Raw genomic sequence first — 22,713 nt, 5'->3', positions numbered from 1 at the left:
ATTTTTTTTAATAATTTTTACTGTTTCCATGGAAGCTTTATGTTATAGTCGTCCGATTTTGATTAAATTTAAACCGTAATTCTGAAATATTTAACCATTACTAAATGTCGAAGAACTAAAAAAGAAAATTAACAAACAGCAACGTTATAATTTTTTTTCATTTATTTTTTCGATTGTTCCTGTGGGAGCTATATGCTATAGTCGTCCGATTTTGATGAAATTTAAACCGAAATTCTGAAATATTTAACCATTACTATATGTCGAAGAAATAAAAAAAAATTAAAAAACAGCAAAGTTATAATTTTTTTTTTTTTTTTTTTTTGATTGTTCCTATGGGAGCTATATGCTATAGTTGTCCGATCCGGCTCGTTTCGACTACTATATACTACCTGCAATAGAAAGACAACTTTTGGGAAAGTTTCATGCAGATAGCCTTAAAACTGAGAGACTAGTTTGCATAGAAACGGACGGACAGACGGACGGACAGACAGACGGACATGGCTAGATCGACTCTGCTAGTGATCCTGATCAAGAATATATATACTTTATAGGGTCGGAGATGTCTCCTTCACTGCGTTCCAAACTTCTGACTGAAATTATAATACCCTCTGCAGGGGTATAAAAATCATACGTTTTTGTTGACCCGTGAATATCAAATTGATACTGGTAATTTTTTTCTGTGTCTTAAGCTTCCTTAGGAGCACACGGAAAATACATACATGAAATAAATATATACTATATTATTTTATATATATTATTTTATTCAAATTAAACAAATATACTCCGAGATTGTTTACTATTATAGAACTACGGATTTAATTTTATAAATATCGGCCAACAACTGTCATATAGCTTCCATAGAAAGGATTAAAAGATTAATGGGAAAATAAACTATTCGCATACAAATCAAAATTAAGACGTTCTGTAGAATATTTTTTTTATTAGCTTCCAGGCTCCTTTTCTTGTTTTAGATTAATATATTGCTTTACAACTTTGCTAATTTACTTTTTTGTAACAAATTTAATTCTCGCTTTGTTTTAACTGCTTACGAGTTTCTGAGTCACTCAGTTAAATATTAAATGTAAAGCAAGGACCGCACCTCTATAATTCATATCTTTTGTATTAAACAAGTAAATGGGTATAATTAATGAAACACATTGAATCCTTGCCAAAAATTGCAAAATTGTTAAGCAACATATGAGCCAATAAAATTAAAAAAATAACCTTGTCCACGTCCTTAAAGCTATATTGTTGTCACTTCTTGTGCCAAATATAGTCAAAAAAATTATAGAATTAGTAATTAGTAAGCATTCCTGTTCTATATATAGTCTAATAGGTTTCGATATTTTAAATGTGTCTTATCTTAGGGGACTAAGCAATGTTTGCAGAATACGAAAAAATTACTGGAATTCCCCACGCTGAAACTTGTGCTAAATTTAGAAATAACTGAAGAACCTTACAGGCCATGGCATATAAAATACTTGCTCCGTCGGTAGTTCAGACATTGTGATCCAAAGTCCTAACCAAGCCAGTGAAGATGTTCATCCAGAGTTTTCTACTGCTATTGGCAATTGGTTTCCTGTCTGCAGGACGAGTTCCTCGACCGGAGGAAAGGATTATCGGTGGGCAGAACATTGAAATAGAACAGGCTCCTTGGCAGGTGTCCCTTCAAGTGAATGGGGAACCCCATTGTGGAGGCTCTATTTACAGCAAGGATATTATCATAACTGCTGCCCACTGCCGTTTTGATAAAAAAAAACGTCGACTGGAGGCCAGAGATTTCCTAATTCGCGTGGGCTCGTCGTTGTCGAACTCCAAAGGAACCCTTGTCAAAGTGGCCGCCATAAGGTCTCACGAGAATTATAACAGTACAAATTTCACCAAAGACATTGCCGTCATGCGATTAAGTGAGCCTCTTAATTTCACCGACAAAGTCAAGAGTATCCCTTTGGCCGAGAGGAATCCTGCTCCTGGAACAGTTGCAATGGTTTCCGGATGGGGAGCAACATCAACATATGCAAAGTACTCATATCCGGTTCACCTTCACGGCGTAGACGTCCTTATATTAAGGGTTGATCAGTTTTTCATTTTTGCCGGATCATATGGACAAACGACTTGTTATGGTGACTCTGGTGGACCATTGGTTGTAGACCAACAACTTGTGGGTGTCGTTTCGGCAGGATATACATATTGCGATGGTCGTACACAATACATAAGTGTATCTGACGAAAGGAGCTGGCTTTTAAATGCCATTGCATCTATTAAATTATAAGATCGAATGTAAATGAATATCAAAATATTAAACCAGTTAAAAAAAAATAAAAATAAAGGATTTCAATGATACTGTGTTGAAGCATCTTGGGAGCATAACTATTTGAGTTTTACTTGTACGAATTATCAGCACTAGTCCCAAGCTTCACAAACAATCATAGAAGACATTGCTACCATAAAAAAGAGGCCTTTAATATGTGGAAAATCAAAACAACATTTGTTGGCTATGAAAACGGTTCATAGTTTTTAGTGGATCTAACATGGAGTTATGAGAGGAATTCAAATAGCTCTGAAACTACTGAACATTTAAAAATTATGTTTTATACTTTATACTTGCAGTTCAATTTAAGCCTATATAATACACTTTAATCAATATTAAATAAGGATGCGTTTTTCAGAGGCCTCCGCCAAACTACGAACCTGTGCACACTGGTTGGGCTTGTATGGAGCCGCGGCAATAAATATTTCCCCGTTGAGATATCGTTATGAAATTTTCCTCAAAAATCTAAAAAAATATTGAGAATATAGAGTAAAAAAATTGGCTACATCGGAAGCCTCTATCTTATAGCTCACATAGCACCTTAGTATGGCTTGTATGGCGATGGTGCGCAAAGATACTTCCAGTTAAGTCACAGTGCTGAGATGTCATTATTAGAGTGATATTGAACAATTAAACTCTTGATATGCTTGTATTTAGTCCAAAAGGTAATAATTTTTTTGCAAGTATATGTAACTAATGCAGTTCTTAAGTGTCATCATGTCAACTGCGTATCCCTTGTTCTTAATGCTCTCTTTTACCAAAGTAGTCACTCTTCGAGTTTTATCGCCATTTTTGCCCTCTTCTGTGCACCAAAGATAAAAAATGTACATGCGTGAAAATTCGCAGTTACAAGAAGAGCCTATAGAAAACGATAACATACAAATGAGCGAAAAAAAGAATATCCAAAATTGTCTACAAACACAAATGACGAACACAAAAGAAACATCACAAAAGCAAAGGAAGAGCAGCAGACTGTGTAGCAAATTTGAACCTGAAACAGTAAGAAACAGTAAGTATATTAATGAATACACACAAATTAGCAAGTATTAGCAGCTACACTTAACGTTTTTATTGCCTTCAAACATTGACAAATACACTGATAACACTCCTAAAGGGGGATCGGGGGTAACATACATATATAAAAGTCTATTTAAACATGAAAATGACGTTCACATAATAAATAAATAAAGGATCAATAATCAAACATACACAAAAAATAACAAATCGAACAGATTAATTTCACAAAAATAACTTAGTAAAGTAAATACCTGAAACTTTAAAGTTCTTTTTAAATAAACTAATTCGGACCTCTCTTGCGAACGTTTGACCACTTTGAAGTGCAACTTTGTTTTGACGAAATGCTAAAGTAACGGCGCTGCACTGCAAAATCGAACAAGTGTTCACGCTTTGCGTTCTATTTTTAGAAAATCCCGTTAGATTTCCAGAAAAATCCGGTTTGCCATTAAGAAGCTTGGTAATTTTTGAAACAATTTGTATACTTATCGATAATTTTTGGTACTGTCGATTTTTTTAATTTTGGCCTATGGGCGCAACCACAGTGCTGTGGGCCGATTGTCGCACAGGTTGCTCCAGTCGGGGACGTGCTCGCTCTTCAGATACGTCTCCTTGACCAGCGACCTTGTCTGGATGAGATCCGTGGCCCCGCACAGGGCGCCACCCAGCCAGGCGGTGAAGTTCTGCTTGCCAATGGCATTGAAGAACTTGAACTGCAGCTTGCCGTGGAAGCGCTCGGCGTAGAAGGGATCCTTGGCGAGCAGGTGCTGCAGCTCCTGGCGAAGTCGGGCCAGCAGGCCCTGGACCATGGAGCCGCCGCCCACGAGGAACACACTCTCGACCAGAGCACGCCTCACGTCCAGGGTGCAGTCGAGGATGGAGCGCAGGATGAGGTGCGCCAGGCTGTCCCGCTCGTTGCTAGCCTCAAACATGATCTCGTAGACGGTTTCCCGCATTTTTTTAGTTCTTCGACATTTAGTTATGGTTTAATATTTCCGAATTACGGTTTAAATTTAATCAAAATCGGACGACTATAACATAAAGCCCGAATGAAAACAGTAAGAAAATATGACTTATTAATAATTTGACAGTTCAGAATTACCGTTTTAATTTTATTAAAATCGGAAAACGATATCATATAGCTGCCATAGAAACTAGCGATGCTTCAATGCTTTTAAACATAAATGAAAGTAAATCAGCTAACCTAAAGTAAATCATAATTAAAATGCTTTCAAGAAAATTTAATTTTTGCAATAGTTGCAAGGGTATATGAACTTAAAAGTTCAGTAGTTTCAGAGCTATTTGTTTAAATATTGAATTCCTCTCATAACTCCATGTTAGATCCACTAAAAACTATGAACCGTTTTCAAAACCAACAAATGTTATTTTGATTTTCCACATATTAATGCCCTCTTTTTTATGGTAGCAATGTCTTCTAAGATTGTTTGTGAAGCTTGGGACTAGTGCTGATAATTCGTACAAGTAAACCCCAAATATGATAGTTATGCACCCAAGACGCTTCAACACAGTATCATTGAAATCTTTTTTTTTTTTTTTTTTTTACTGGTTTAATATTTTGATATTCATTTACAATCGATCTTATAATTTAATAGATGCAATGGCATTTAAAAGCCAGCTCCTTTCGTCAGATACACTTATGAATTGTGTTGGACCATCGCAATATTCAAATACTCCCGAAACGACACCCACAAGTTGTTGGTCTACAACCAATGGTCCACCAGAGTCACCAAAACAAGACGTTTGTCCATAAGATCCGGCAAAAAGGAAAAACTGATTAACACCTAATATAAGGACGTCTACGCCTTGAAGGTGAACTGGATACGAGAGCTTTGGATATGTTGATGTTGCTCCCCATCCGGAAACCATTGCAACTGTTCCAGGAGCAGGATTCCTCTCGGCCAAAGGGATACTCTTGACTTTGTCGGTGAAATTAAGAGGCTCACTTAATCGCATGACGGCAATGTCAAATTTGTACTGTTATAATTCTCGTGAGACCTTATGGCGGCCACTTTGACAAGGGTTCCTTTGGAGTTCCACAACGACGAGCCCACGCGAATAAGGAAATCTTTGGCCTCCAGTCGGCGTTCTTTTTCATAAAGGCAATGGGCAGCAGTTATGATAATATCCTTGCTGTAAATAGAGCCTCCACAGCTGTGTTCCCCATTCACTTGTAGGGACACCTGCCAAGGAGCCTGTTCTATTTCAATGTTCTGCCCACCGATAATCCTTTCCTCCGGTCGGGAAACTCGTCCTGCAGACAGGAAACCAATTGCCAATAGCAGTAGAAAACTCTGGATGAACATCTTCACTGGCTTGGTTAGGACTTTGGATCACAATGTCTGAACTACCGACGGAGCAAGTATTTTATATGCCATGGCCTGTAAGGTTCTTCAGTTATTTCTAAATTTAGCACAAGTTTCAACGTGGGGAATGCTAATCATTATTCCGTTTCCTGCTAATATGGCTTACTCCCTTAAAGATAAGAAAAACGTAAATTACAGAAACCAATTAGACTTAATAAAGTCACAACTCTTACTTATTTGAAAAAGAAATTAATATTTATATTCATTGTTGTGGACTAAATTTAGCACAAGAAGTGAAAGCAATGTATCTTTGAAGGCGTAGACAAGGTTTTTTTTAATTATAAGTCAGTGGAAAGTTTGCAACGCTGTGAAGGGGGCATTTCGGAACCTATAAACTATATATATTAATGATCAACATCGCTAAAGACGTTTGTCCGTTTTTCATTTTTCATACTATACTGTCTAAAAATCATGCAACAATTGGTTTCTATGACCATTTATTTTCCTTTATGAAACTTTTTCAAAAACTAAGAAGTTCTAATAAAGAGCGAAAGTGGTTTTTAATATCGAATTTACACTTTTCTGGTAATGGTAATCAATGGTAACAAGAAAGGAAGCAAACTTCGGCAAGCCGAAGTTCATATACCCTTGCAGCTATTGCAAAAATTAAATATTCTTGAAAGCATTAATGATTTACTTTCGGTTAGCTGATTTACTTTCATTTATGTTTAAAAGCATTGAAGCATCGATAGTTTCTATGGCAGCTATATGATATCGTTTTCCGATTTTAATAAAATTAAAAGGGTAATTCTGAACTGTCAAATTATTAATAAGTCAAAACTAATTTAAAAAAAAAATTACAAAAAATAAAAAAGTTACATTATAAAAAATTTTTTTTATAATTTTTACTGTTTCCATGGAAGCTTTATGTTATAGTCGTTCGATTTTGATTAAATTTAAACCGTAATTCTGAAATATTTAACCATTACTAAATGTCGAAGAACTAAAAAAAAAAATTTAAAAAAACAGCAACGTTATAATTTTTTTCATTTATTTTTCCGATTGTTCCTATGGGAGCTATATGCTATAGTCGTCCGATTTTGATGAAATTTAAACCGTAATTCTGAAATATTTAACCATTACTTTATTTCGAAGAACTAAACAAAAAATTAAGAAACAGCAAAGTTATAATTTTTTTTCATTTATTTTTCCGATTGTTCCTATGGGAACTATATGCTATAGTCGTCCGATCCGGCTCGTTCCGACTTATATACTACCTGCAATAGAAAGACAAAACTGAGAGACTAGTTTGCGTAGAAACGGACGGACAGACGGACAGACGGACGGACAGACGGACAGACGGACATGGCTAAATCGATTCTGCTAGTGATGCTGATCAAGAATATATATACTTTATAGGGTCGGAGATGTCTCCTTCACTGCGTTGCAAACTTCTGACTGAAATTATAATACCCTCTGCAAGGGGTATAAAAATTATAACTTTTCTGTTTTTTAATTTTTTGTTTAGTTCTTCGACATTTTGTAATGGTTACATATATCCGATGTACGGTTTAAATTTCATCAAAGTCGGACGACTGTATCATATAGCTCCCATAGAAATAACAAAAATATATAAAATAACTATCAAATAATTGAGCTGCAAATCATCATAGCTTCAATGTTTTTAAACATATACGAAAGTAAATCATAATTTTAATGTTTTCAAAAATGTTAAATTTTTGCAATAGCTGCAAGGGTATATGAACTTCGGCTTGCCGAAGTTTGCTTTCTTTCTTGTTTGTAACAAATTTAATTCTCGCTTTGTTTTAACTGCTTACGAGTTTCTGAGTCACTCAGTTAAATATTAAATGTAAAGCAAGGACCGTACTTCTATAATTCATATCTTTTGTATTAAACAAGTAAATGGGTATAATTGAATCCTTGCCAAAAATTGCAAAATTGCTAAGCAACATATGAGCCAATAAAATTCAAAAAATAACCTTGTCCACGTCCTTAAAGCTATATTGTTGTCACTTCTTGTGCCAAATATAGTCAAAATCATTATAAAATTAGTAATTAGTAAGCATTCCTGTTCTATATATAGTCTAATAGGTTTCGATATTTTAAATGTGTCTTATCTTAGGGGAGTAAGCAATGTTTGCAGAATACGAAAAAATTACTGGAATTCCCCACGCTGAAACTTGTGCTAAATTTAGAAATAACTGAAGAACCTTACAGGCCACGGCATATAAAATACTTGATCCGTCGGTAGTTCAGACATTGTGATCCAAAGTCCTAACCAGTGAAGATGTTCATCCAGAGTTTTCTACTGCTATTGGCAATTGGTTTCCTGTCTGCAGGACGAGTTCCTCGACCGGAGGAAAGGATTATCGGTGGGCAGAACATTGAAATAGAACAGGCTCCTTGGCAGGTGTCCCTTCAAGTGAATGGGGAACCCCATTGTGGAGGCTCTATTTACAGCAAGGATATTATCATAACTGCTGCCCACTGCCGTTTTGATAAAAAAAAACGTCGACTGGAGGCCAGAGATTTCCTAATTCGCGTGGGCTCGTCGTTGTGGAACTCCAAAGGAACCCTTGTCAAAGTGGCCGCCATAAGGTCTCACGAGAATTATAACAGTACAAATTTGACCAAAGACATTGCCGTCATGCGATTAAGTGAGCCTCTTAATTTCACCGACAAAGTCAAGAGTATCCCTTTGGCCGAGAGGAATCCTGCTCCTGGAACAGTTGCAATGGTTTCCGGATGGGGAGCAACATCAACATATCCAAAGCTCTCGTATCCAGTTCACCTTCAAGGCGTAGACGTCCTTATATTAGGTGTTAATCAGTTTTTCCTTTTTGCCGGATCTTATGGACAAACGTCTTGTTTTGGTGACTCTGGTGGACCATTGGTTGTAGACCAACAACTTGTGGGTGTCGTTTCGGGAGTATTTGAATATTGCGATGGTCCAACACAATTCATAAGTGTATCTGACGAAAGGAGCTGGCTTTTAAATGCCATTGCATCTATTAAATTATAAGATCGATTGTAAATGAATATCAAAATATTAAACCAGTAAAAAAAAATAAAAAAAAAAAGATTTCAATGATACTGTGTTGAAGCGTCTTGGGTGCATAACTATCATATTTGGGGTTTACTTGTACGAATTATCAGCACTAGTCCCAAGCTTCACAAACAATCTTAGAAGACATTGCTACCATAAAAAAGAGGGCATTAATATGTGGAAAATCAAAATAACATTTGTTGGTTATGAAAACGGTTCATAGTTTTTAGTGGATCTAACATGGAGTTATGAGAGGAATTCAATATTTAAACAAATAGCTCTGAAACTACTGAACTTTTAAGTTCATATACCCTTGCAACTATTGCAAAAATTAAATTTTCTTGAAAGCATTTTAATTATGATTTACTTTAGGTTAGCTGATTTACTTTCATTTATGTTTAAAAGCATTGAAGCATCGCTAGTTTCTATGGCAGCTATATGATATCGTTTTCCGATTTTAATAAAATTAAAACGGTAATTCTGAACTGTCAAATTATTAATAAGTCATATTTTCTTACTGTTTTCATTCGGGCTTTATGTTATAGTCGTCCGATTTTGATTAAATTTAAACCGTAATTCGGAAATATTAAACCATAACTAAATGTCGAAGAACTAAAAAAATGCGGGAAACCGTCTACGAGATCATGTTTGAGGCTAGCAACGAGCGGGACAGCCTGGCGCACCTCATCCTGCGCTCCATCCTCGACTGCACCCTGGACGTGAGGCGTGCTCTGGTCGAGAGTGTGTTCCTCGTGGGCGGCGGCTCCATGGTCCAGGGCCTGCTGGCCCGACTTCGCCAGGAGCTGCAGCACCTGCTCGCCAAGGATCCCTTCTACGCCGAGCGCTTCCACGGCAAGCTGCAGTTCAAGTTCTTCAATGCCATTGGCAAGCAGAACTTCACCGCCTGGCTGGGTGGCGCCCTGTGCGGGGCCACGGATCTCATCCAGACAAGGTCGCTGGTCAAGGAGACGTATCTGAAGAGCGAGCACGTCCCCGACTGGAGCAACCTGTGCGACAATCGGCCCACAGCACTGTGGTTGCGCCCATAGGCCAAAATTAAAAAAATCGACAGTACCAAAAATTATCGATAAGTATACAAATTGTTTCAAAAATTACCAAGCTTCTTAATGGCAAACCGGATTTTTCTGGAAATCTAACGGGATTTTCTAAAAATAGAACGCAAAGCGTGAACACTTGTTCGATTTTGCAGTGCAGCGCCGTTACTTTAGCATTTCGTCAAAACAAAGTTGCACTTCAAAGTGGTCAAACGTTCGCAAGAGAGGTCCGAATTAGTTTATTTAAAAAGAACTTTAAAGTTTCAGGTATTTACTTTACTAAGTTATTTTTGTGAAATTAATCTGTTCGATTTGTTATTTTTTGTGTATGTTTGATTATTGATCCTTTATTTATTTATTATGTGAACGTCATTTTCATGTTTAAATAGACTTTTATATATGTATGTTACCCCCGATCCCCCTTTAGGAGTGTTATCAGTGTATTTGTCAATGTTTGAAGGCAATAAAAACGTTAAGTGTAGCTGCTAATACTTGCTAATTTGTGTGTATTCATTAATATACTTACTGTTTCTTACTGTTTCAGGTTCAAATTTGCTACACAGTCTGCTGCTCTTCCTTTGCTTTTGTGATGTTTCTTTTGTGTTCGTCATTTGTGTTTGTAGACAATTTTGGATATTCTTTTTTTCGCTCATTTGTATGTTATCGTTTTCTATAGGCTCTTCTTGTAACTGCGAATTTTCACGCATGTACATTTTTTATCTTTGGTGCACAGAAGAGGGCAAAAATGGCGATAAAACTCGAAGAGTGACTACTTTGGTAAAAGAGAGCATTAAGAACAAGGGATACGCAGTTGACATGATGACACTTAAGAACTGCATTAGTTACATATACTTGCAAAAAAATTATTACCTTTTGGACTAAATACAAGCATATCAAGAGTTTAATTGTTCAATATCACTCTAATAATGACATCTCAGCACTGTGACTTAACTGGAAGTATCTTTGCGCACCATCGCCATACAAGCCATACTAAGGTGCTATGTGAGCTATAAGATAGAGGCTTCCGATGTAGCCAATTTTTTTACTCTATATTCTCAATATTTTTTAGATTTTTGAGGAAAATTTCATAACGATATCTCAACGGGGAAATATTTATTGCCGCGGCTCCATACAAGCCCAACCAGTGTGCACAGGTTCGTAGTTTGGCGGAGGCCTCTGAAAAACGCATCCTTATTTAATATTGATTAAAGTGTATTATATAGGCTTAAATTGAACTGCAAGTATAAAGTATAAAACATAATTTTTAAATGTTCAGTAGTTTCAGAGCTATTTGAATTCCTCTCATAACTCCATGTTAGATCCACTAAAAACTATGAACCGTTTTCATAGCCAACAAATGTTGTTTTGATTTTCCACATATTAAAGGCCTCTTTTTTATGGTAGCAATGTCTTCTATGATTGTTTGTGAAGCTTGGGACTAGTGCTGATAATTCGTACAAGTAAAACTCAAATAGTTATGCTCCCAAGATGCTTCAACACAGTATCATTGAAATCCTTTATTTTTATTTTTTTTTAACTGGTTTAATATTTTGATATTCATTTACATTCGATCTTATAATTTAATAGATGCAATGGCATTTAAAAGCCAGCTCCTTTCGTCAGATACACTTATGTATTGTGTACGACCATCGCAATATGTATATCCTGCCGAAACGACACCCACAAGTTGTTGGTCTACAACCAATGGTCCACCAGAGTCACCATAACAAGTCGTTTGTCCATATGATCCGGCAAAAATGAAAAACTGATCAACCCTTAATATAAGGACGTCTACGCCGTGAAGGTGAACCGGATATGAGTACTTTGCATATGTTGATGTTGCTCCCCATCCGGAAACCATTGCAACTGTTCCAGGAGCAGGATTCCTCTCGGCCAAAGGGATACTCTTGACTTTGTCGGTGAAATTAAGAGGCTCACTTAATCGCATGACGGCAATGTCTTTGGTGAAATTTGTACTGTTATAATTCTCGTGAGACCTTATGGCGGCCACTTTGACAAGGGTTCCTTTGGAGTTCGACAACGACGAGCCCACGCGAATTAGGAAATCTCTGGCCTCCAGTCGACGTTTTTTTTTATCAAAACGGCAGTGGGCAGCAGTTATGATAATATCCTTGCTGTAAATAGAGCCTCCACAATGGGGTTCCCCATTCACTTGAAGGGACACCTGCCAAGGAGCCTGTTCTATTTCAATGTTCTGCCCACCGATAATCCTTTCCTCCGGTCGAGGAACTCGTCCTGCAGACAGGAAACCAATTGCCAATAGCAGTAGAAAACTCTGGATGAACATCTTCACTGGCTTGGTTAGGACTTTGGATCACAATGTCTGAACTACCGACGGAGCAAGTATTTTATATGCCATGGCCTGTAAGGTTCTTCAGTTTCAGCGTGGGGAATTCCAGTAATTTTTTCGTATTCTGCAAACATTGCTTAGTCCCCTAAGATAAGACACATTTAAAATATCGAAACCTATTAGACTATATTTAGAACAGGAATGCTTACTAATTACTAATTCTATAATGATTTTGACTATATTTGGCACAAGAAGTGACAACAATATAGCTTTAAGGACGTGGACAAGGTTATTTTTTTAATTTTATTGGCTCATATGTTGCTTAACAATTTTGCAATTTTTGGCAAGGATTCAATGTGTTTCATTAATTATACCCATTTACTTGTTTAATACAAAAGATATGAATTATAGAGGTGCGGTCCTTGCTTTACATTTAATATTTAACTGAGTGACTCAGAAACTCGTAAGCAGTTAAAACAAAGCGAGAATTAAATTTGTTACAAAAAAGTAAATTAGCAAAGTTGTAAAGCAATATATTAATCTAAAACAAGAAAAGGAGCCTGGAAGCTAATAAAAAAAATATTCTACAGAACGTCTTAATTTTGATTTGTATGCGAATAGTTTATTTTCCCATTAATCTTTTAATCCTTTCTATGGAAGCTATATGACAGTTGTTGGCCGATATTTATAAAATTAAATCCGTAGTTCTATAATAGTAAACAATCTCGGAGTATATTTGTTTAATTTGAATAAAATAATATATATAAAATAATATAGTATATATTTATTTCATGTATGTATTTTCCGTGTGCTCCTAAGGAAGCTTAAGACACAGAAAAAAATTACCAGTATCAATTTGATATTCACGGGTCAACAAAAACGTATGATTTTTATACCCCTGCAGAGGGTATTATAATTTCAGTCAGAAGTTTGGAACGCAGTGAAGGAGACATCTCCGACCCTATAAAGTATATATATTCTTGATCAGGATCACTAGCAGAGTCGATCTAGCCATGTCCGTCTGTCTGTCCGTCCGTCTGTCCGTCCGTTTCTATGCAAACTAGTCTCTCAGTTTTAAGGCTATCTGCATGAAACTTTCCCAAAAGTTGTCTTTCTATTGCAGGTAGTATATAGTAGTCGAAACGAGCCGGATCGGACAACTATAGCATATAGCTCCCATAGGAACAATCAAAAAAAAAAAAAAAAAAATTATAACTTTGCTGTTTTTTAATTTTTTTTTATTTCTTCGACATATAGTAATGGTTAAATATTTCAGAATTACGGTTTAAATTTCATCAAAATCGGACGACTATAGCATATAGCTCCCACAGGAACAATCGAAAAAATAAATGAAAAAAAATTATAACGTTGCTGTTTGTTAATTTTCTTTTTTAGTTCTTCGACATTTAGTAATGGTTAAATATTTCAGAATTACGGTTTAAATTTAATCAAAATCGGACGACTATAACATAAAGCTTCCATGGAAACAGTAAAAATTATTAAAAAAAAATTCACTTCTTGTGCTAAATTTAGTCCACAACAATGAATATAAATATTAATTTCTTTTTCAAATAAGTAAGAGTTGTGACTTTATTAAGTCTAATTGGTTTCTGTAATTTACGTTTTTCTTATCTTTAAGGGAGTAAGCCATATTAGCAGGAAACGGAATAATGATTAGCATTCCCCACGTTGAAACTTGTGCTAAATTTAGAAATAACTGAAGAACCTTACAGGCCATGGCATATAAAATACTTGCTCCGTCGGTAGTTCAGACATTGTGATCCAAAGTCCTAACCAAGCCAGTGAAGATGTTCATCCAGAGTTTTCTACTGCTATTGGCAATTGGTTTCCTGTCTGCAGGACGAGTTTCCCGACCGGAGGAAAGGATTATCGGTGGGCAGAACATTGAAATAGAACAGGCTCCTTGGCAGGTGTCCCTACAAGTGAATGGGGAACACAGCTGTGGAGGCTCTATTTACACCAAGGATATTATCATAACTGCTGCCCATTGCCTTTATGAAAAAGAACGCCGACTGGAGGCCAAAGATTTTCTTATTCGCGTGGGCTCGTCGTTGTCGAACTCCAAAGGAACCCTTGTCAAAGTGGCCGCCATAAGGTCTCACGAGAATTATAACAGTACAAATTTCACCAAAGACATTGCCGTCATGCGATTAAGTGAACCTCTTAATTTCACCGACAAAGTCAAGAGTATCCCTTTGGCCGAGAGGAATCCTGCTCCTGGAACAGTTGCAATGGTTTCCGGCTGGGGAGCAACATCAGTATTACCTTCACATAATGGCTATCCGGTGTTATCATATCCTATAAATCTTCACGGCGTATACCATAATATACGAAATTGGAGCTATTGTAGTGAGATTTTGTCTATGTCGGAGAGTAATATTTGCGCCGGAACTTATGGACAATCGGCATGTTTTATGGACTCTGGTGGACCATTGGTTGTTAACCAAGAACTTGTGGGTGTCGTCTCAAAAGGGCCTGCATTTTGTGATGGTTTTACAGTCTATGAAAGTGTTCCTTTCTTTCGACCCTGGATTCTAAATGCCATTGCATCTATTTAATCAAAAGTTTTGAATGTTAAACTATATCAAAAATATAAATGTCATTACGATAGACTCATATAAGCAAACCTAAAAATGTTTCACTACCTTATACCTTTAATAAACGAGGGCATAAAAATGTACAAACATTTCCATCCCAATAAATAAAATGTTGAATTTTCAATTAGGGCAAAGATTTCGTGTGGGATCGTCATTGAAAAACTCGAAAGGAACCCTTGTCAAAGTGGCCGCCATAAGATCTTAAGAGAATTTTATGTCAACGATATAACGCCTTCTTGCGCTTGAGTGAGCCTCTTAATTTCACGAACAAAGTAGAGAGTATTCCTTTGGCCAAGAAGAATCCTGCTCCTGGAATATATGCAATGGTTTCCGGTTGAGGACTATCATTAGAATCGTCTACTTATAATGGCTACCCGGTGTTTTCAAATCCTATAAATCTTCAAGGCCTCTACGTGCGTGTATAGGACTATTATTATCAGTTTCATATTATCGTCCGATCCTATAAACAAGTGGTGTGTCTGGCGGACTTTTGTGGACCTGTGGTTGTTAGCCAAAAACTTGTGGATGTCGTCTCAGGAACAGATTGCTATAGTTATTCAATTTTCGCATAAATGGCATTGCATATTTTTTATTAAAATATAAATATTTATATATATGAATATCTTTAAGATAGGCACATACACATAGCACACAAACTAAAATGTTTTACTATTTCTAATAAAACAATTTAATTACATGTAAATTCAAATAATTAAAGTGAATCTCATTTGACTACAAAACTCGTATTATGCAATGATGATAGAACCTTAACATTTTAGGTATTCATTAGTGTGAATTATCAATGCGACAAACATTTTGAAAGGGACAGTACAGACTTGACATATTATTTAAAACCCCTAGTTAAAAGAATGACATTTTTATTTGGAAAATCGATTTGACATTTATTAACGGGTCTACAAGCCCCCAACAAATGCTATGGAAACGTGTATGGTTCATCATTTTTACAATTGGATCTTAATAACTAACTTGTTCATGCACCTCAACAAAGAGTTATTAATGGAATTTTGAAAATTTACAATACGTTTTCACATGTATGAAAATTTTGTAATCAAGACATTCGCTGAATGCACATAGTTTCTCTCTATCTATATAATGCATGTTTACTAAACGAAAAAATTTATCTGAAATATGCTAGAATGGATGATTTGAATCTGCAGTCGCCAGGTTCCTTGGACTTAGGATCCCACGATGATGTTGTTGATGGGGATGTGTATCAGCTTGACGAAGAAGCCGATGAAGCCCATGATGCAGAAGCCGATGGCGGTGGCGATGGCGATCTTCTGGAACTCCTTGCGGTCGGGCTTGGTGCAGCGCTTGACCAGACGGATCGAGTCCTTGGCGAAGACGCGTCCTGGCTCGGCGAATTTAACAACCTTGTCCATGTCTTGTGAAATTTGCTGGGTTCGGGTTCTGCAAAGAGAGAGAGAGAGAGAGGGGAAAGTGGGGATCAGTGATCGGCAATCGGCAATCTGCAATCGGCAGTGGGGCACTTTCACAGCAACTTAAGCTGTGACGTGGCAAACAGACGGCGACGTCACAGGTGAAATCCGGTGGCGCCATTCACCGAAATAGCAGTTACTCCACTCTGTTTTTCCTTTATTCTCCCAGCTAATACAATTGTAAGCATTAATAGGTAGACTAAACTAACTGCCCAGATAAACTATAAAAGAGCAGTGGAAATGTACAAAGTGCAAAGCCGAAAATCTACAATTAGCAGAAGGAAATTAAACCTCTGCTGGTTGTTGGACTTGAGGTCTTTGTTCATTCACTTGGTATTTTAATTGACAAATTACACTTGAGCAGTAAGAGCTGAAAAAAAAACACACACACCTCCGCTTTGATCGAAAATTTCCACTTAAATGAGCTAGAATCGTTTGCTGCCGTGTCTGTTCGTTTGTTGTTCGTGTCCACGTCAAAGTGTCAAACGTTAGGGTTGCATTGCAGCCAAGCTGTCACTCGCAGGGCTGCAGAACTTGTCTTTTTTATAGCCAGATTTGAATTTTTCCGGATTCAAGTCATTTTACATGTCGCTTGCAAAGGGTTTTCCCGCTTCAGCCTTTGAATGTATTTCTTTCCCTTTTTGACATGTAACGGTATATTTGAAATTCATTAAAATCTATATATTATAATATAGCTATTTGGCGACTTAACCGGTCTCAATGATGATGTATTGTTTTCTATTAAGAAGGTTTCTATGAACAACTAAGAGCTTTGAGTGAAAACACTGAATACTACTAATTTACCAATTCGATTTTCGAGCTTTCTTACTCCACTTTACATGGTATATGCAAAACTACTCTCGGTTCGGCCTTTGAATGTATTCCATACTTAACGGTATACTTGAAATGCCAATTGGATTCTTTTGGTATTAATTTTCCGTTTCATTCCAGCTAGTGTTGCCAGCTTAGCATATTTCAGGCTAGATCTATCCATACTTGAAAATTGAATAGCTTATTAAAATTTAAAAGCCGTAAATCTATCATATGTTTAGGTCCAAATTAAATATTCAAGCAAGGCTATAAATTTAAGTGAATTGGATAATAAGTATAATGTAACGAAAGTCGTGTGAATTGCTTTTTTAAATATATCTTGTATCTGTTTTATATGTATAATAAACTTTATATGTATAATAAAATATAACTTTTAGAGTCGTATATTAACACCTTTAACATACAAAACATGAGTTGTAGCTCTTAATTTAGTTTGTTGAAAAACAGATATTATATATTTTGAATTGTTTAGTTATTATGATTTTAAAGCCTATTGTTTTTTGTATGCTTTAATCAGTTAGCTATAGCTTTTTTTCATAATTTATTTATTTTAATTTGTAGCCCCACGAATCTGTCTCATGGGGCAGCTCAGCAGCACGGCAGCACTGATTCCAGCGTACGTGAGCTGAGCGAGCTACGGTCACACTCACACGCATCCCCGGAGCATCGCGATGTCCTCGAACTCGAACTCGAACTGGAACTGAACTCGCTCGGAGCTGCGCCCACACCAAATGTCCTCGAAGCAGCAGTCCTCCGCCGCGGTGGCCGAGGCCGTGGCCAGCTGCAAACTGAAGAAGCAGCAGCGCCGTCGCCTGGCGGCCTTCGACTTCGACCACACGATCGTTTCGCAGAACACGGACACCGTGGTGCGCGACCTGCTGCCCACGGAGGTGACCAGCGCCCGGGCCAACGAGCTCGTGGAGAACGACTGCTGGACGGAGTACATGGCCGAGGTGTTTCGCCTGCTGCACGAGCAACAGGTGCCGGAGGCGCGCATCCGGGACACCATTCGCGGCATTCCCGAGGTGCCGGGGTTCGTGCGGCTCATCAAGCACCTGGCCAAGCGGCTGCACTACGACCTGATCATCATTAGCGACTCGAACAGCGTCTTCATCGAGGAGTGGCTGCGGGCGCACAACCTGGCCGACTGCTTCGTGGCCGTCTTCACCAATCCGGCGGAATTCGACGCCTCCGGGCAGCTGATGGTCCGCCCCCATCACCAGCAGACGGACTGCAAGCTGAGCGCCAGCAATCTGTGCAAGGGCCGCGTCCTCGAGCACTTCGTCATCGAGCAGGACCTGCGGCGCAGCATCCGCTACGACCACGTCTTCTATGTGGGCGACGGCAACAACGACATCTGCCCCGTGCTGCGCCAGCGGGCCTGCGACTTTGCCTGCGCCCGCAAAGGATTCGCCATGGAGAAGCACCTGCTGCGCAACCGCAGCAAGTTGAAGCTGCGCGCCCAGCTGCTGGTGTGGAAGAGCGGCTTCGACCTGATGGACCAGATGCTGGCCCTGCCGCAGCTGCAGACCCCGCAGGTCTCAAGTGATCGGGATGCGGTTGGTGGCGGGGATCCGGACACCAAAGTCGACGCTCCGGAGGTGACGGCCCGGCGGGCCTCGGCGGTCGCCGGACCGACCAAGTCACCGAACTAAGGAGGCATGTATCCGCATTTGGAGGCCTAGACGAGTATGTAGTTGCTTTGACTGGCATCCTAGAACCGTACGAACCACATAGCCAAACTCATTTCTCACTTTTGCCTTGGAAGTCAATCGGGAATTCTTCAGAACAAGAAGGACCTAAATGCGCTAATATACATACTTTGTAACTTTAGTCACGCAAAGTTAAAAATGAATTTCTCAACGAAATAAGAACGCAAATTCTTTAGGAGAAGATCAAGTGAAACCAGCAAGATCAATAGAACTTATATACCTTGTAGTGTTATGACTGAATTCTTCAGCGAATCAAGAACGCTAGTTCTTTAGGGCAAGGGATTTTAGAAAGATCGAGCAAGTATATCCAAATTGGTAAATCAAGATTTGTAAGAGCGCAGAAAAAAATCGAAATACATCATTTTAAATATACGGTTTTACGATGTCGACTGCAACTCGTGTAGGCCTTGAATCCGCATCCCCATAGCCATACCTATCCGCATCCGCATCCCCATCCCATCATCGTTGTTTCATCCATATGGTCTGGTCTGTTTTATCGTTTAAAGCTCCCCCCTTTTTATTGCACCGTCTATGCTAAGTATGCTAAGTGGACCTATGTATGTGGCAGGACTTAAACCTGCAAAACACGTGTCTAAAACAGTACAATTTCAGAGCCTGTGAGAAGGTGCGCCAGTTCAAGGGGTCAATTTTGGGCTGCGGCTGTTAATGTTTATTCCATGTGTGTGTATATTGTATCTTGTTGTAATTGAAATTATCGCAAGCTGTATATGAGTGTCCATATTATATGCATTTGAATGTGTGTTTTGCCGTTACTGCACTCGCTTGTATTTCATTGGGTTTTCGGTGGGGTGAGGTGTGATCAGTGCATTCCGGCACCAACTAGAAAAGGATGGCACTCGAAGCCGGTGTATGGTGCGTCAGCAAGAGCAAGAAGGAAAGGAGGTGCTTTCTGCTTTTTGCGCATTTAAACAAGTTTGTTTACACCTCAAAATTCGCGAGGTATTAAATAAATTGTTTTAAGATTAAAGGGAGCGGCAGTTTATTGCTCAAATATTGATTTTTTGGGGAAATCCCATTTAATGGATTTAAAAATAGTTAATTTAATTGTAAATAATTTGTAAATATTTGTTTATTATATACATATAAATTGGTTTCATTCGAGGAATGTTCAATTTACATAGACAAAGAAAACAAAAAGAATATATGTATATGCACATATAACTTAAAATCAGCTATTCTATAAATGTATTAAAAAAATAGAGAAATGAGAATTCATTGTAAATATAATTTTTATTGAAATTAGGGCTCGGCTACTTGTCCATGTCTTCGTTGCCAGCTTCGGCTGGAACTTATAATACGTGATAAACATAAACGGTGCGTCGTCTGCATGAGGTTCTTTATTTGCTATCAGTGACGATCTTACTTTAAACATTACTTTACGGTATATATGTATAGTTATATTACAGCTCTGCTTAGGCTAAACTCAGGCAATCTCGTGCAAGCTTATTAATTATATTCGGTCGAGACGGGGCTGGCTGGCTCACTCATCGATGGGGCTTGCAGATCGTGGGGATGCCGAGGCCTCGCAGATGCCTAAGGCCTAAGCAATACTCGAAATACTTTCTAGGAACCCAGCGGCGACATTCCGATCTGTTGCGGGGTGGCGCCCAGCTCCAGGTTTTTGAGTAGCATTTGCAGCCACTGCTTGGTGGACTTGTCGTCCTGCAGGCACAGCGCAAATGTGCCGTCTCGCAGTTGGTCGGGCAGACACTGGCCCAGCGCTTTGCGAGCGCTAAAAGGGAATATGGTTACGTTTACAGGGCAAGCATTAAGCGGTCATCAACCAACGTACCGAGTGTTGTCCGAGAGGCGTAGATAGCAGCGCACCACATGCTTGAGCAGACGGGCACAGGGGTCCTTCGACAGCTGGATGACCATTTTACCCTGAAATTGGAGGAGGCGCTCAGTAAAACGTTGAGGGTGTCAGCAAAGCAAACACCTACCAAGGTGATGGCCACGTGCGAGAAGCGTTCGTAGGTCTGGCAAATGTACGACAGCCCAGATTCGTCGAGCAGTATCTTCTGGATGATGAAGGTGGCCACGGTCTTGCTCAGCTCCGAACCGCTGTCCATGATGCTGAGGCAGAGGGGCACGATCTCGGTGGTCAGCAGAAAGGTGATCACCTCCTGTTCGTCGGTCTGCGGGGAATGAGTCGGAACATTAGTCGGAACACATTTAGCGCAGTCTACAGTCTACAGTCAATACACCCACCTTGACCAGTGCTCCAATGACGCCGAGACTGGTGAGACGCAGATACTCAAAGGGCCTGGTCTTGGAAGTGGTCGAGAGGAAGGGGTACAAGTAAAGTGGTATCTGCGCCTGCAGGAAGGCCGTGCGCGTCTCCGGATGCGAGGCGACGCACTGCAGCAGGGCCAGGGCGTTGCACACGCGGTTCGACTGGTGTGCCGTCAGTGTGGGCGGCGTTATCGAGGGATATATGTTGACTATCTCCTGCAGCAGGGCGCAGGCGGTGCCGAAGCTGTTCCACAGCATGGGGGCCAGGTCGGTCTCCCGCTTCTTGCTCAGCTCCAGCAGGGCGGTCTCCCGGGTGTCCGGATGGGCCAGCTCGTTGATCCATTGGTACACCTGGTGTAGAATTGGGAAATGGAGCAGTCAGCAAGGGCTACACCGAATTGTGCACTGGCTTACCTTCTCCTGTTCGCTCTGCTGCTGCTGCTGTTGCTGTTGCTGCTGCTGCTGGGGATTCATCAGCGGACTAGGCTGCGCACTCATCACGAGGCTTTGACTTTTGGAAGCTTGCAAATACAAATATGTGGCTCTGAACTTTCGCCGGACTTTTGCGTCCTTCGTTGTTTCTTGTTTAACTAAAACTCCGGCGGTTTTCCGCTGCACGCAACCAAGGTCTGCAAAAGTTTCGGCTTGAAAATTGGATTCGGATGCAGTTTATCGTTGACACTTATTCGATTGGGGTTCTGCATAAAAAGAAAAACAAGGAGGACAAAATAACACTTTTTGAGATGCAGATGTTGTGTGTGCCAAACAGTGTGGCCAGATACAAAACACACTGAAAATACCGCTTTGCTGCTGAAGAGCTTATGTTGTGTTGGCCAAAAATTTTTAAGTTTTATGATTAGCTATACTCCAAATAAATTGTCATTAACCAAAAAACATAACTGGCAATAAATTAAACACATGTTTACGCATAAGTGCCAATAGGTTGTTTTAAACTTATTGGTCACACTGGCAAAAACTTTTCAAAATTGAATAGCTAACAGAAAAATGTGCCCAGCGGCAATAACTGTCAATCGAAATGGATTTCGAATGTTTGATATTCCTCCAGTAATTTGGAGAATGGATTATATTATGATACGCTCTGGCAGCTAAGTTCGGTTGTAAAAAAAATGAACATAATTATATCCAGCATTGGAATTAACTTTTCTTCAAGTTGTAGTGAAACTATGCTATTTTTATTTGCATATTTGCGAAAATAATACAAAAGTTTACTTAGTGGTATCATGCTAATTTAAAAACAAAAATAAATACAAATATTTCAGAACCTAAAAAGGCTAAAATTGTACCTAGGTACAAGTATATGGTTACATCTCAACTGGCACATACAATCTGCATTATTATGAATGGGAAACGTATGCGAAGTCGCCTTCGGGTTTGATGACAATTGAAAAATTGTTTACTGAGTTGTTGCATTAAGCTTTTGAAAAAAACGTTTTTTTTCATGCGTATATAGGTATTACCTACACATGACTATAACCACTTATATCGATGTTTCTTCCTTTTTGACTTTTGGGGAACTACAAAAAAAATTGGTGATCAGACTACAAAATCATTAATTTAAAATACACCACCGCAGTATATAACAACAAATTCATGGTGGTTTTTTATTTAAAGAATATTTGAATTTAACTGTAATTCATATATGAAAGTGTAATGCAAAACTTATATCTTTTTTTTTAGTTCTTGGTTCAGAACAAAAATAAATAGTCTCCAAGCTAGCGTTGCCTCCAACCAAA

At 38.8% G+C, this 22,713-nt stretch overlaps 10 protein-coding genes across 12 annotated transcripts; 5 read left to right on the top strand and 5 right to left on the bottom strand.

Moving 5' to 3' along the window:
* The first annotated feature begins 1,502 nt into the window (after nt 1-1,502).
* LOC121467579 (trypsin beta-like) lies at nt 1,503-2,370 on the top strand. The gene has a single exon (XM_041709335.1). It carries the CDS (start codon nt 1,538-1,540, stop codon nt 2,270-2,272), a length of 735 nt encoding a protein of 244 aa, XP_041565269.1. The 5' UTR covers nt 1,503-1,537; the 3' UTR covers nt 2,273-2,370.
* A 1,482-nt stretch (nt 2,371-3,852) lies between these two features.
* Nucleotides 3,853-4,281, bottom strand: LOC108136530 (actin-related protein 10-like). Its single transcript, XM_017257851.1, has one exon. It carries the CDS (start codon nt 4,279-4,281, stop codon nt 3,853-3,855), a length of 429 nt encoding a protein of 142 aa, XP_017113340.1.
* Nucleotides 4,282-5,225: 944 nt separating this feature from the next.
* On the bottom strand, nt 5,226-5,764 carry LOC121467580 (trypsin epsilon-like). Its single transcript, XM_041709337.1, has one exon. It carries the CDS (start codon nt 5,647-5,649, stop codon nt 5,290-5,292), a length of 360 nt encoding a protein of 119 aa, XP_041565271.1. The 5' UTR covers nt 5,650-5,764; the 3' UTR covers nt 5,226-5,289.
* A 2,179-nt stretch (nt 5,765-7,943) lies between these two features.
* On the top strand, nt 7,944-8,692 carry LOC108134815 (trypsin beta-like). The gene has a single exon (XM_041709372.1). It carries the CDS (start codon nt 7,958-7,960, stop codon nt 8,690-8,692), a length of 735 nt encoding a protein of 244 aa, XP_041565306.1. The 5' UTR covers nt 7,944-7,957.
* Nucleotides 8,693-9,336: 644 nt separating this feature from the next.
* Nucleotides 9,337-9,765, top strand: LOC108134814 (actin-related protein 10-like). Its single transcript, XM_017255269.1, has one exon. The coding sequence runs from the start codon at nt 9,337-9,339 to the stop codon at nt 9,763-9,765; it is 429 nt and encodes a 142-aa protein (XP_017110758.1).
* Nucleotides 9,766-11,246: 1,481 nt separating this feature from the next.
* LOC108134930 (trypsin beta-like) lies at nt 11,247-12,103 on the bottom strand. The gene has a single exon (XM_041709332.1). It carries the CDS (start codon nt 12,077-12,079, stop codon nt 11,345-11,347), a length of 735 nt encoding a protein of 244 aa, XP_041565266.1. The 5' UTR covers nt 12,080-12,103; the 3' UTR covers nt 11,247-11,344.
* A 1,667-nt stretch (nt 12,104-13,770) lies between these two features.
* On the top strand, nt 13,771-14,824 carry LOC108134929 (trypsin beta-like). Its single transcript, XM_017255449.2, has one exon. It carries the CDS (start codon nt 13,891-13,893, stop codon nt 14,659-14,661), a length of 771 nt encoding a protein of 256 aa, XP_017110938.1. The 5' UTR covers nt 13,771-13,890; the 3' UTR covers nt 14,662-14,824.
* Nucleotides 14,825-15,575: 751 nt separating this feature from the next.
* Nucleotides 15,576-16,642, bottom strand: LOC108134887 (protein transport protein Sec61 gamma-2 subunit). The gene is made up of 2 exons (XM_017255388.2): nt 16,552-16,642; nt 15,576-16,131 (listed from the first exon to the last, which is right to left on the bottom strand). Exon 2 carries the CDS (start codon nt 16,101-16,103, stop codon nt 15,897-15,899), a length of 207 nt encoding a protein of 68 aa, XP_017110877.1. The 5' UTR covers nt 16,104-16,131; nt 16,552-16,642; the 3' UTR covers nt 15,576-15,896.
* A 966-nt stretch (nt 16,643-17,608) lies between these two features.
* Nucleotides 17,609-19,481, top strand: LOC108134885 (pyridoxal phosphate phosphatase PHOSPHO2). 3 transcript variants are annotated; one of them, XR_005977697.1, is made up of 3 exons: nt 17,609-18,650; nt 19,210-19,260; nt 19,316-19,481. XR_005977697.1 is itself a non-coding variant. In XM_041709671.1 (2 exons), exon 1 carries the CDS (start codon nt 17,723-17,725, stop codon nt 18,644-18,646), a length of 924 nt encoding a protein of 307 aa, XP_041565605.1. In that variant the 5' UTR covers nt 17,609-17,722; the 3' UTR covers nt 18,647-18,650; nt 19,210-19,481. The 3 variants fall into 3 exon arrangements, 1 of the variants encoding a protein (XP_041565605.1); XM_041709671.1 differs by having other exon boundaries at nt 19,210-19,481; XR_005977696.1 differs by having other exon boundaries at nt 17,610-19,260.
* A 562-nt stretch (nt 19,482-20,043) lies between these two features.
* LOC108134886 (CCR4-NOT transcription complex subunit 9) lies at nt 20,044-21,730 on the bottom strand. The gene is made up of 5 exons (XM_017255387.2): nt 21,374-21,730; nt 20,936-21,310; nt 20,668-20,862; nt 20,517-20,608; nt 20,044-20,456 (listed from the first exon to the last, which is right to left on the bottom strand). Exons 1-5 carry the CDS (start codon nt 21,455-21,457, stop codon nt 20,288-20,290), a joined length of 915 nt encoding a protein of 304 aa, XP_017110876.1. The 5' UTR covers nt 21,458-21,730; the 3' UTR covers nt 20,044-20,287.
* Nucleotides 21,731-22,713: the final 983 nt, after the last annotated feature.

Source organism: Drosophila elegans, unplaced genomic scaffold (assembly GCF_018152505.1).
Source record: "Drosophila elegans isolate 14027-0461.03 unplaced genomic scaffold, ASM1815250v1 contig_149, whole genome shotgun sequence".
Classification (NCBI taxonomy): Eukaryota; Metazoa; Arthropoda; class Insecta; order Diptera; family Drosophilidae; genus Drosophila; species Drosophila elegans.
The sequence above is the reverse complement of the archived record's forward strand: the minus strand, read 5'-3'. Positions and strand labels throughout refer to the sequence as shown.

What these genes read in the sequence shown, in the direction of transcription:
- LOC121467580 (XM_041709337.1), bottom strand. Translation starts at nt 5,649, where the DNA reads ATGTTCATCCAGAGTTTTCTACTGCTATTGGCAATTGGTTTCCTGTCT.
- LOC108134886 (XM_017255387.2), bottom strand. Translation starts at nt 21,457, where the DNA reads ATGAGTGCGCAGCCTAGTCCGCTGATGAATCCCCAGCAGCAGCAGCAA. An exon ending in TCATTGGAGCACTGGTCAAG is followed by an intron (nt 20,863 to 20,935) that starts GTGGGTGTATTG and finishes CATTCCCCGCAG; the next exon opens with ACCGACGAACAGGAGGTGAT. An exon ending in CGCACGTGGCCATCACCTTG is followed by an intron (nt 20,609 to 20,667) that starts GTAGGTGTTTGC and finishes CTCCAATTTCAG; the next exon opens with GGTAAAATGGTCATCCAGCT.
- LOC108134814 (XM_017255269.1), top strand. Translation starts at nt 9,337, where the DNA reads ATGCGGGAAACCGTCTACGAGATCATGTTTGAGGCTAGCAACGAGCGG.
- LOC108134930 (XM_041709332.1), bottom strand. Translation starts at nt 12,079, where the DNA reads ATGTTCATCCAGAGTTTTCTACTGCTATTGGCAATTGGTTTCCTGTCT.
- LOC108134929 (XM_017255449.2), top strand. Translation starts at nt 13,891, where the DNA reads ATGTTCATCCAGAGTTTTCTACTGCTATTGGCAATTGGTTTCCTGTCT.
- LOC121467579 (XM_041709335.1), top strand. Translation starts at nt 1,538, where the DNA reads ATGTTCATCCAGAGTTTTCTACTGCTATTGGCAATTGGTTTCCTGTCT.
- LOC108134885 (XM_041709671.1), top strand. Translation starts at nt 17,723, where the DNA reads ATGTCCTCGAAGCAGCAGTCCTCCGCCGCGGTGGCCGAGGCCGTGGCC.
- LOC108136530 (XM_017257851.1), bottom strand. Translation starts at nt 4,281, where the DNA reads ATGCGGGAAACCGTCTACGAGATCATGTTTGAGGCTAGCAACGAGCGG.
- LOC108134887 (XM_017255388.2), bottom strand. Translation starts at nt 16,103, where the DNA reads ATGGACAAGGTTGTTAAATTCGCCGAGCCAGGACGCGTCTTCGCCAAG.
- LOC108134815 (XM_041709372.1), top strand. Translation starts at nt 7,958, where the DNA reads ATGTTCATCCAGAGTTTTCTACTGCTATTGGCAATTGGTTTCCTGTCT.